At 41.2% G+C, this 12,089-nt stretch overlaps 1 protein-coding gene across 5 annotated transcripts in view; it reads left to right on the top strand.

Annotated features, from left to right (window-relative positions):
- The window catches only part of ece1 (endothelin converting enzyme 1), a 35,525-nt gene that overhangs the window by 21,533 nt on the left and 1,903 nt on the right, over positions 1–12,089 (top strand). For 4 of the 5 annotated variants that reach the window (XM_083770547.1, XM_083770548.1, XM_083770546.1 and 1 more), the window contains 10 exons: positions 1,028–1,170; positions 2,842–2,956; positions 5,768–5,878; positions 5,972–6,070; positions 6,247–6,324; positions 6,435–6,538; positions 6,862–6,972; positions 8,475–8,542; positions 9,183–9,373; positions 11,815–11,910. In XM_083770547.1, the coding sequence (XP_083626673.1) occupies positions 1,028–1,170; positions 2,842–2,956; positions 5,768–5,878; positions 5,972–6,070; positions 6,247–6,324; positions 6,435–6,538; positions 6,862–6,972; positions 8,475–8,542; positions 9,183–9,373; positions 11,815–11,910 (1,116 nt within the window). Of the gene's footprint in view, positions 1–1,027; positions 1,171–2,841; positions 2,957–5,767; positions 6,071–6,246; positions 6,325–6,434; positions 6,539–6,861; positions 6,973–8,474; positions 8,543–9,182; positions 9,374–11,814; positions 11,911–12,089 lie in introns of all 5 variants that reach the window. The other variant, XM_083770545.1, reaches the window with a different exon arrangement.

The raw sequence follows: 12,089 nt of genomic DNA on the forward strand, positions 1-12,089 counted from the left end.
GAAAGACTGACCAAAGAAACTGTAAGGCTCTGTGACTTATTTTAACTAATTAACTTTGACTTAATAAAAATCTTTGTTACTGTATATGACTTCTGGATATGAACTACATCTTGGCTAGGTAGAAGGTACTTGCATTAGAGGTTTTGGTCTTTTCCTTGGCTACCTTGACAATAAGAAAATAAAACAAATTGTCTGAACTACAATAAAGATGATGGTAGCCTACATCTAGTGTCCAATAAAATAAAACATTGAATCCAGTGAGCTCTCTGCTTTACATACTTTTACTGCCATTCTTGATAAAGACCGATCTCTATAACAGGTCTAATCAAAGCCTCAGAGCACCTGGCTACACTGCTTGGATTTTATGCTGTGTCCGTATCCTGTATCCAACATATATCAGCCATGGAAACAAACACATAATGTCATTTACAACTAAAAGTTGCTCTCAAGAATGTTTTTGAAAACATTTGAAGCGAGAAATTAGACGATGCAATTCCCAAAAATGTATTTCATTGATCAACACTCGTTTTCCATGTTTTCCGAGGCGACTTCTGTGGGACCAACCTGGAAGACTTTCATCACAAGCAAAGAAATACTTCGTTTTGTCACTTTTGGGTCAATGTATTGACACAGTTATTGCCAAATGAATCGATCCTAAAACCCCCTTCACTGCCGATGTTTTTCACTAACCTTTGAAGAATCACTCGATGGTGCACGTCGCTCCATTGCACGAACGTGTGCCTTAAAATAGCGCGATCCCATGTCCTAATGTCGGAAAATATTCCATGATGGCCAGTGACGAACATGAAAAAAACAGCTGATGGCTTCTCGTGTTTAGCAGGGAAAGACACCATCAATTAACTCGGATTGATTAAAATAACATTAAAGTCCTGGATTGTAACTGTTGCTTTAACCTTTAACATGTTTCGCGGAAGGGATAGTTTGTTTGCCAACAAATGTGCTGATGGAAGAAAAAAAAATCAAAATCAAAATATCTACAAACGTGTGTTTTATCTCTGTTTTGTAGACTTTGGCCCCGGCAGTGGACTGGATGCCTTTCCTGATGGAGGTTTTTGCTCCCGTGTCCCTAAACGACACTGAGCCAGTGGTTGTTTATGCCAAGGAGTACCTCCAGAAGGTCTCTGACATCATCACAAACACAAACAAAAGGTCAGATGTTGGTCATAGTCATTTTATTCACCTACCTCAATCAGCATTACAGTATGCACACCATTTAACATCTATTTGCCTACATGGTTGGTGTGTGCTTTTATAGATGTACAGTTTTTACACCACTATCTGTGTGTTTCATTCTTATTATTTTCTCCACCAGCCGAAGGCATGGGGAGAGTATGTTTTGTCCGTCCGTGTGTGTGTGTACAGTAAATCTCCGGCACAGTTAACTCGTTCGATGGATGCCAAGTTGCCAACGATGAACCTCTGCCCCAAATTTTCCAGAACAGCCTGTTATAGCGCAGCTTTTCACCATTTTTGAAGGCCCCTCATATACAGCTTTTGTCCCCACAAAATGTCTGCAACACAAACATTAAATGCCATTGACAATGAAGGGAAAATGTACGTCATCTTGTCCCCACACGCCTCATATTTGCCAAATAAGGCAACATAAACTCATAATAATTGAATAAGTCTGGAAAACATCATTGGTTTGTGATCAGTTTGACTGCTTAATGAACAGTAAAGACATCAGGATTAGGTTAAACCTGGCTGTTAGCCTGGTCCGGAGCAGGCTAAATCCAAAGCATTAGTTTCCATGGTAACTAATGTAGCATCACTTTCATGAAACCTAATCAAGCCTCAACATATCCAGGTTAACTGGTTAAATTAATCTGGCAAGATTAACCAGCTTTCATGAAACCGGTTAATCGCTGATCCAGGATATATTAAGCCAGGATATGTGTTAAATCCCGGCTTAATCTCTAATCCAAGTTTCGTGAAACAGGCCCCTGGAAGCTGAAAACGATACAAATAAATACAGAAACAAAAGCCTTGCTGGTGCTTGGGTGGCGCAGTGGTTAAAGGGATGGTTCAGATTGTTTTAACTTAAGTTGTATGAAATACTTTAATATAGTGGTTGTAACTGTATTAATTGATAGTCTCGTGGTGGGACTTCTGCTCTGGTTTTGGTGAAATATTAAGTAGTTCCGGTCATTTTGTGGGGGGCACAGGGGGCCACGCATTAAAAGCCTTGCTTTTAATGGTGCTCTGGTGTCCCTGACCACCACCCGAGCTTGTGGGTTGTCTAACTATGCTATGCTAGATGTTCTCAACGTTTTTGAACCCCCAGAAATGCTTTGGCCCCGCCACTCCCCCTCCCCACCCCCAATACAAATTGACCGCTACAATAACCATAATAGTGAAAATACATCATTAATAAATACTGAAACCAGATATAATCATTAAGGAAAGTTTATGCATGTACTATGTAAACTCTTCATTTCTCTTTTCCAGCCATTCAGTTTTTTCTTTTAATAATTTGGGGGCCCCCCAAAAAGTTGGCGAACCCCCCGGGGTCAACTTCATTTAACACAAGTCAACTCCCACCAAGAGAAGTCGAAGTTTTCTTGTCTGCGTGTGTACAGAATTAGTGATTCAGTCCTTTGGCAACAGGAGTTCAGTCTCACCATTAATTAATGAGCTCTGTTCAGCCGTGCCTCGCCTTTGATGTGCGCTGGAGCTGCATGAAAAATAATTTCAACCTCTTTTTATACCTTTAGATCTGTAATGTGATCACAATTGAAATTCACGCTGGCAAAGTTTCCACTCAGAACGCATAAGAAGAAGAGCAGAAGAAATAAACAATATATGCATTTGTCTTCGCAGCCTCCTGAACAACTACATGATTATGAAAGTGGTGAGAAAGATGGTGTCCATTTTGGACCAAAGGTTCCAGGATGCAGAGCAGCGATTCCTTGAAGTGATGTACGGAACTAAGAAGGTAAGAGTTAGGGATCAGTTAAACGTGGCATAGGCAGTGATTCTCAACCTTTTCTTCTTCTTTTCCCAAGTACCCCCAGTTTGATATGCATTATTAGACCACAGACAGCCAATTTAATACAGTGATTATCTCTGGGACCCCAATCTACCCTGACCAAATGGTCTGTAATTCTTGACAGTATACAAATGTATACGGTCAGAGTTACAGACCCATACAAGTGTATTTGGTTCCTAACTAACAATAACTTAACTGGGGAACCCTTGGAAGTACCCCTGTTGGACTAGCCTGGATCCAGCCCAAAGACCCCGCCCACTCTCTGAGTGGACTGCATCTCTTGAAGCTTCAAGAAAGCTACAGCCTGATAATCAGGCTACTGTTGGACCCCATGTTGACAACCAGTTCCATAGTGGTGCTAATAGATATACTGTACATGCGGAAGTAGCAAATAAACAAACAAACAAAAACCTGGTAAATGATATAATACTTTCATTTATAAGTAAGTGAAGTAGACTTGGGGTCCAACAAGTCCTGAGCCATGTGGCACATAATAAGGTCAGGAACTTACCGGTATCTCCTGTTTCTGTAACGTGAGGTAGCTTGCCTTAACGTGCATACAAGGACAAACCCTACTAGTGGACATGATGGTGGTGGATAACAGATCTAAATATTTATTTCACTTTGTCAAATATTTATTTCACTCTGCCTGAGTTATACTTAGTTGCACGTGGTCGTCTCTCGCACGGAAGATAGCCAAGCTACAAGCTCACACTCCATTGCAGCTCGAAGTGTTGTGAGCTGCTATTTTTCGGTGTGCCGCGTGTGTGACGCCGACACACAGAGCACACAGTATAACTCAGATATTAGCTTGTACTGTTGTTAGTTTGCCTTTGCATGGTTAGAGAGAGAGAGTTAGGTGTACTTCACCACCCAGAGTTTTGGCAAGTCATTGGCTGTGCCAAAACTGTAAGCTGACAAAGAAATTGGCAAGATGCCAGTCTGCTACATGAAGAGGGTGTTAGAATTGGCCTACTGTCCCAGTATTTGTGCATGCTACGCACCAGAGAACACATTTGCATGAGCATGTAGATGGAAATACATTAGCAGCTATACTGCAACATTTAGGCCCTCTGTGAATTGAACTCCCATAGCAGATTACCGTAGTAAGTGCAAATTGTCAGCAACTTCAAACCTGGGGTTAATTAGACACGTCTAAAATATTAATAGCTGTCATCATTACACGGTCATTAAATCAACTAGACAATCAATTTGTGCTGCTGGGTTCTAGTAGATAGCTGACATATTATAAGCTGCTTCACTGTGAGGTCTACTGTGAACCCTAGCCCTTATCAGAGCAAGATCCTGTTCCCTCGGCCCTGTTTTCCGCTAGGGTCATGCTGTAATAACAATTAACAAACAGAGTACTTTCTTGGCCTGTGTGTGTGTGTGCACTTTGTGTGTGTGTGTGTGTGTGTGCACTTTGTGTGTTTATCATTGTCTGTGTGTGTCCAGTTGTGCCTGTCCACTTGATCACAACAGCGCTTTCCCAGAGCAGTTCTACTTTCTTTATCATTTTCTTTTTCCTTATGTCATTGTTTCCTCCATACCTCTGCCCAGCTCCCTCCAACTCCCTATTTTCCTTCACTTTAACAAGAGGTCTGTGTTTTCAAATTGAACAAGAGAGCCTCAACTTAGACTAACTAGTTTAATTATGAGGATGAATCATTTGTGGTCATTATATTGTATATCGTCGCTGTTGGTGGAAACCTTGCATGTCCAGAACGGTTACTTTTGAGGAAAAGAAAAAAATAACCTGTGTTCCAATGTAGAATTATTCTTTAAGGTATTGTTAATACTTTTCACTGGTTCGATATTACACCCACAGACACACCTAATTAACTTAATTTTCATTACAAAAAACTAAAATTATAGTTCTACAAGCTGCAATGTGACGTGTTGTGAGCTTGTTGATCGGCTATTTTTGCTACATTTGCTTGACACTGTCGTACGACAAAGTAATTGAATGAATGCACATAATTATATGGAAGCACAAGGTTTCTGCCCAACAGCGATCATATATTTCCTCACACAATTATTAAACTAAAAGTAAGTAAATTATTAAACTACGAAACTACGAACTACAATGAATCAATTTTGACCCCGCACCCCCACCCTAGATATATGAAACAAACAATATTAAAAATGTAAGATTAACACCAGCCAAAGTTTCACCATGGAAAAATACAGCTTCCATAGACAAGTTGGTCTGTGAACGTAGTGCTGGGCTGGTTTCAGTGTTTATTATAAATAGACCTCCTAGATGTTGAGGAGGGGTTAGGGGAGTGGGGCTGACCTGACCTATTGTAGCCTTTCTGCCAGCCTCACAAAAACAACAGTCATCCCTTTCAGACGGAAACACCTCCACGCCCACAGGCGCAGAGAGAGGAAGACCCATGTCTGCCTCCAAGCTAGAGAGCCATAAGATCATGTATTTCTTTAAAACATCAGTCCCCTTTTTTCCATATTTTTCCCCCCTTTACACCAAATATATCTACAAGCTGACAACATTGTGAGTTCATAGATCAATGTTTCTCTCCATAAAATGGACAATAGGATAATAGGTTAAATTATCCCCACCCCATATCCCACAGGCTACATTGTCAACCAATAGTAAGGAAGGCATCACCGACACAATAGATGTATGTCAAGACATGAAACCTAAGCAGCAGGAGTTCCATCTATATGACATGCCAAAAATAGGGACACCAGGTTGAAAGCAGTTAACATCTTTTGTGTGTATGTTTACTGTTCCAGAGCTGCACACCCCGCTGGAAGCTGTGCGTCAGTGACACGGACAGTGGCCTGGGCTTTGCTCTTGGGGCCATGTTTGTCAAGGCCACGTTTGCAGAGGACAGCAAGGCCATTGTAAGTGTTTCAAAGAAGTACCCAGTACCACTCACCAACTGTGAGATGATTATGTGTTTCCTGACTTCCCTTGTATCCTGCACTGTCCTCCAGGCTGAAGATATGGTCTCAGAAATCAAACAGGCATTTGAAGAAAGCTTGAAGCACGTAAGCTGGATGGACTCTGAGACTAAGAAAGCAGCAAAAGAAAAGGTATGGGGGGAATGATGTTGCCTGAATTTCTAAACCAAAGATTTTTCCTTTCTGTTCTCCTTGGTGACCTGAAGCCAGGGTATCTGCAGTCTAAGGGTTTTACTGTAACTCTTCAGCGCCATCTGGTGTCAGTACAATTTAGTTGTAAAAATAATGTTCTGTCTTTTTACTTCCAGGCGGATGCGATATACAACATGGTTGGATATCCACAGTTTATCATGAATTCCACAAAGCTGGACAAAGGTTTCAATGATGTAGGTGAATTTACGACAGTTCTGTATCTGCTAGACATTTCATGTCACCAGTCTACTGTAAAATACATACACTCCATCTTGATTCTTCCTTTACTTCCTCTCTCCTTCAGTTTGAGGTGGTGTCGGACCTTTATTTCCAAAACGTCATGCAGTACTACAACTTCTCTGCCAGAGTGACCGCGGACCAGTTGAGGAAAACTCCCAATAGAAACCAGTGAGTTGCCCTGTGGCCCACCCCCTACCCCCCACTATCCCTCTTTGCCAGAGAGGAGGTCATATTATGCTCCGGCAGGCCCAAATTCCTATTCTGCTGACTCTATGGAATACTGCTGCTGTCCTTGATCATTCCCAGCAACCGACGTGTCTTCGCGAGCTGACCTTTGTGTGGAATTAGGATGTAGTGTAGAGGCACAGATCAGAGCTCCCAGGCCCTCCAAACGGATTTGTATTTTGTAGCCAATTTTAGACGGTACTCCATGCTTGTGATGATCCTGATCTTAGCCTCACATGGTTGTTTTGTGTCCCTTGTTTTTACAGATGGAGTATGACCCCTCCCACTGTGAATGCATATTACAACCCTACCAAAAATGAGATGGTTCTGCCAGCAGGGATCCTCCAGGCTCCGTTCTATAGTCGTTCTTCGCCTAAGTATGTCTAAGTGTTTTGTGCGCTGTGATCACTGTCCTAGCACTGCAACGCTACACTAAGTTTGTCGGTCATCTTCGGTGGATTTGGCTCCAGCCTGTTTTGAACCGGATTTTGTTTTAGATATCCAGTGGTGTATAGTATTTGATTTTAGACAGGATGTTATATTTTCACAGTGCATGTTTACAAATGCGAGTGTATAAAAACTTGGGCAGCTGTATGCTCAAAATAAATAATACACTATATTATTTTGAGCAAATGGCTCTCTTTTTTCTTTTTTTGTCCTGCACCAGGCAGTGACCATCGGGATGTGCATAACAATTCCTTTTTGAATCAGTGGTTAGCACTGTCACGGCAAGAGGCTCCCGGGTGTGAACCCAAATGGGGCCTTTCTGTGTGACATTTGCAAGTTCTCCCAATGGTCATGCGGGTTTCCTCCGGGTGCTCCTGTTTCCTGCCTTCCCAAAGAATGTACATGCATGTTAGTGACATACTGTACTCCAGCCAGATCAAGGCAGTAAAGGCGCTGATCTCTGGCTGCTCACTGCTCCTACTCCTGTAGTAATTAGGACGGGTTAAATGAGGACATTCCGAGTATGTGCAACTAGGGGTGGGTCCCGAAACTCGGGACCAAGTATGTACCGAACCGAACGTGCCTGGGTACCGGGTACCCATTACAATAATTCAATTTGTGTGTGTGTGTGTGTGTGTCTGTGTGTGTGATCACGGCGTAGGGTCCAGACTCCAGAGGCTCAATTAGTTTAGACTCTAAATTAATTAAACTAAACTCTAATTAACTTTAGAGCTTGCAGTCGAACTGTCGAAGAGAGGTGGCGAAAAAACAAGAAAAACAACAAATGATAGCCTACTCTGGCAGCATGCACATTTCTGCAAGCCGCCTTTGTTTTCAATGATCCCACCATTCGCACGTCGGCAAAGCCGTTCTCACCTATCGGCTGGAGATGCCCCCCCCCCATTAGCGATGCTAATTTGTGTGTGTGTGTGTGTGTTTGTGTGTGTTGCTCTCAGATCTCAGACATGCTTTTATTTGTCATTGTCAGTAGTTAGTAGTAAGAGAAGTAGCCTACAACACTATTGTCCTGGGTAAATACAGAATAGATATATTATATTTAAAATAATCACTATATTATCCACAAATGGCTCAATAAAGGAGAGGATGTTACACTATTCATTGTACATTATATATATACTCAAATTGACATTGAGCTTTTTTGTTAAATAAACATTTGACCTCTTATTTAAGTTATTTTATACCATTTTGGAACCGAAATAGGGAACCGTTAAGAACCGGAATCGATAAGCAGAACCGGAATCGGTACCGGTCTCGAAAAAATCCTAACGATACCCATCCCTATGTGCAACATGGCAAATGAAATCATATTGATCAAATGCTTTTTGTTCAACAATTAATCTATTATATAAGTCAAGTCAAAGGTTGATATCTAACCATGCAAAAATCTGTCTTTTACAAATCTGTTTTCCAGAGCTCTCAATTTTGGCGGAATCGGTGTTGTCATGGGACATGAGCTAACCCATGCATTTGATGACCAAGGTTGGTAGATCCCTTTTTCCTCATTCAATAAAACGTAAAGGTGTGCATGCAGAGATTCACACGCATCTCTGCATGCATGTGTGCGTGTGTGCATTTGTATCCATCCGTCTTTCGCTTATCGTGAGAACCGTATGACTGATCAACTTTAAACTCGCCGGTGTGTACCCGAGGGAGTGCCCCGTGCCCAGTGTGAAGTTGTTCAAGTATGACGTCAATATGTCATAGTAGACAGTATATGCTCATATATGGAGAACTTGTCATTATACTGTATGACATTATCCACACGGTAGCCAGACGCAAATCTGCCGGTGACAAAAAGAATTGCCTTCGGCACAGTGTGATATTAGTATGGAAAAGTTACTAATATGGTATAATACTGACGTCACAGACAGGCCTACGGATACTATGATAATTAATGGGTACTGCATGAAGTACTCTTGACAACGGGTACAATGGCTACAGCGGTTACTGCATTACCCGAGGCCGGGGCATGCATTTCCAACAGGCCGTGTTCCCAACAGCATCGGCCTAGCTACAAAACAAACACATTAAGAAATTACAAACTGATTAAAAATGACTGGGGGAGGGGGTGAGGTCACTTGGCAGAGTTCATTGATATTTGAAATTCTTATATTAAAAGGGAGAGAATATGACAAGGATGGTAACCTTCGTTCCTGGTGGAAGAACTCCTCAGTGGAGGCCTTTAAGAAGCAGACCCAGTGCATGGTGGAGCAGTACAGTAACTACAGCATCAACAAGGAGCCTGTGAATGGGAAGCACACCCTTGGAGAGAACATTGCAGATAACGGCGGTCTCAAGGCTGCCTACAAGGTATGATGCTGGTGTATTAAAGAAATATCCTGGACATTGAACACTATATTCGTTTGTAGTTGTAGAGGCAAAAGCAGAAAAGCAAAAATGGGCAGTATTTCTCTCACAGTGCACTGTACAAGGTGCCACAAATGGTCTTGTGCACACAGTACTTCTTTCTTGTACTGAATATACAGAAAAAATAAAACAGTTTTGGTTTGTTATATAAACACATAAATAAGAAGGTGTTATATGGTATGTTGCCACACATTTCCATATGGAAGAATATATATACCGGTACTATTAGAGTATGTATGTACCTCAAAACAAGAAACTCTGCCACAAATCAGCTGTGTTGATTGACATCCATGTATGATATTGTCAGGTGGAAATCTTGTATGTCCATGTAGATCTGCTAATTTTACAACTTTTGCTCGACAGTCTTGCACAATGAAGTAGGGCATTAAGTGGAATTTTTGTTAAAGTAAAAATATGGAGATACAAGATTTCTGCGACAATATGGTTCTCAAACGTTTATTTTATTTTATTCTACAGACATTGCATTTGGTATGTATTTAGGCCTCAACTACAATTCAAGGTTATTATAGTTAACTATAACTAACGAAAAAACGAAAACTAGAATTAAAAAAACATTTTAGTTAACTGAAACTAAACTGAAACTAAAATAAATTAAAAAACGATAACTAAACTAAAACTGTATTGTGTGTTCACAAAACTAACTAAAACGAACTGAAATGATAGACAAAATGGCATTCGTTATCGTTTTTTTATCAATATTTATATGCCTTACGGACATTTAGAATATAAACCTTTTAAATGAATTCGGTTCTTTTCCTTATTTCCCGAGCCGTTTTTACGGCACTTTTCAGCACCGTAAGGCAGCATGTCACAACGCTTTACGACCCGTGTTTACATTCTGCAGTGCAGCCCCGTGGTCGCTTCAAGTTTTAATGCTGCTGCTTGCATCTCGCAAAAATGGCAAAAGTTGGCAGAAAGAGTGGCCAGACGTCCGGTTTCACGCCGGACAGTCCGGTTTTAGAACCACCTGTCCTCCTCCCAACTCAACCTCTGGCCGGACACATAATTTTTTTGTGTGATATACAGTGCTTGTGTCATAACTGTCATTTACGTTGTCTCTGTATTAAAATCTCCGCAGAGCTGCTCAGCTCCGCAGCGAGCCAGCCACACTCCCTCTGTCTTAAAAAGAGAGAGGAGACGTTGCCATGTCCGCTTAATTATAAGCGACTTTGGCCTTGTTTTATAAAATAGCCTACTAAGCCTAGTCAGGCTTCTTTTGGGCTTGTTTTCATAGACATGGTTGCTTGTTTCTCTTCCAAAACCTGTCAACACTGCCAGTGGGATGGTCTGTTTGTTTTTTGTGGAATGTGTGTTCTCACAATCACTTTAGTATAGTTAATGCAGGGATAAATAAACCAAAAATGCAAAATGAAAAACTACATTTAATGAGCAATATGGCTCGACATCATAAAGAAAGGGAGGCTAAAGCACTGTGAACATAGGCTACTGGCTTCATGGGGGGGCTGGGGAGAGAGCCCCGCAAAAGTGTCCTCCTTTCTGAGGTCTTGCAGGTGGCCACCACAGCCCAATATGGGCTTTCTTCGAATATGACTGTGTGGGAGATGCAAGCAAGTGCCTTGTGGATGAGGATGGGAAAATATGCGAAGTATGTCATGGTTGATTGTCCAACAGAGACTGAATATATATACTTTTAAATGGTATCTTTTGTTGAGTTTTTATTACACAATACTTGCTCTGATCTTTTTTAATCCTATACTTCGTTACAAATAAACCAAAGTACGAAAAAACTAAAACTAAACTAAAACTAAACTAAAACTAAACTAAAACTAAGCATTTTCACAAAATAAAAACTAAACTAAAACTAGCAAACCCGCTCTAAAAACTAACTAAAACTAACTGAATTAGAAAAAAATATGTCAAAACTAACTAAAACTAAACTATAATGAAAAAACCAAAACTATTATAACCTTGCTACAATTACAGACCTGTAAGGGTCCATTTGGTTCCTAACTTGTCAATGATTTAGCTGGGCTGCTGGGGACCCCCTGGAACTCCTTCAAGGACCCCTGGAGCCCACTTGGATAACCAGTAGATAAACAGGAGATTGTCTACCTCAGTCAGTACCCTAGAAACTCAACAGGTGGTTCTGAGTGGCCTGGTCAGCCTCCAGTTACTCCTTCGCGTGCACACATTCTTTCCGACTAATAAAAAGTCATAGGTTATACAGCAGATGAGTGAATCATATGGGAGAAAGTGGCCTGCGTGAGCCGTGTGTGCATTAGCTTAGAGGAGGAGCTAAAACAGTCTCTTGTTTTTCTTGTAATATGCCTCTGTACACTTTTCCGTGGGGAGGATGGGATGGGGAAGTCCATGTGTAACTCGATCATTTGTTGCTTTTGAAGGCTTATGTGAACTGGATCGAAAAGAATGGCGAGGAGGCCGCACTGCCTGCCCTGGGGATGACCAATCATCAGCTGTTTTTTGTAGGATTTGCCCAGGTTTGTATCAGTTATTTATAAATGTCCTGTTAATGTTATTTCTACTCTTATTGTAGTTGAAACATCAAGGCCATTCATTGCTGTGGAAACTTTTTACTTTTCAGGAATAGAATAAAAACAATTGCAGATCTACAAGCTCAAAACATGTCGTGATGCGACTGGATCCTGTTGATCTGCTA

The sequence above is a fragment of the Protomyctophum parallelum genome (assembly GCF_964188405.1).
Source record: "Protomyctophum parallelum genome assembly, chromosome: 8".
Classification (NCBI taxonomy): domain Eukaryota; kingdom Metazoa; phylum Chordata; class Actinopteri; order Myctophiformes; family Myctophidae; genus Protomyctophum; species Protomyctophum parallelum.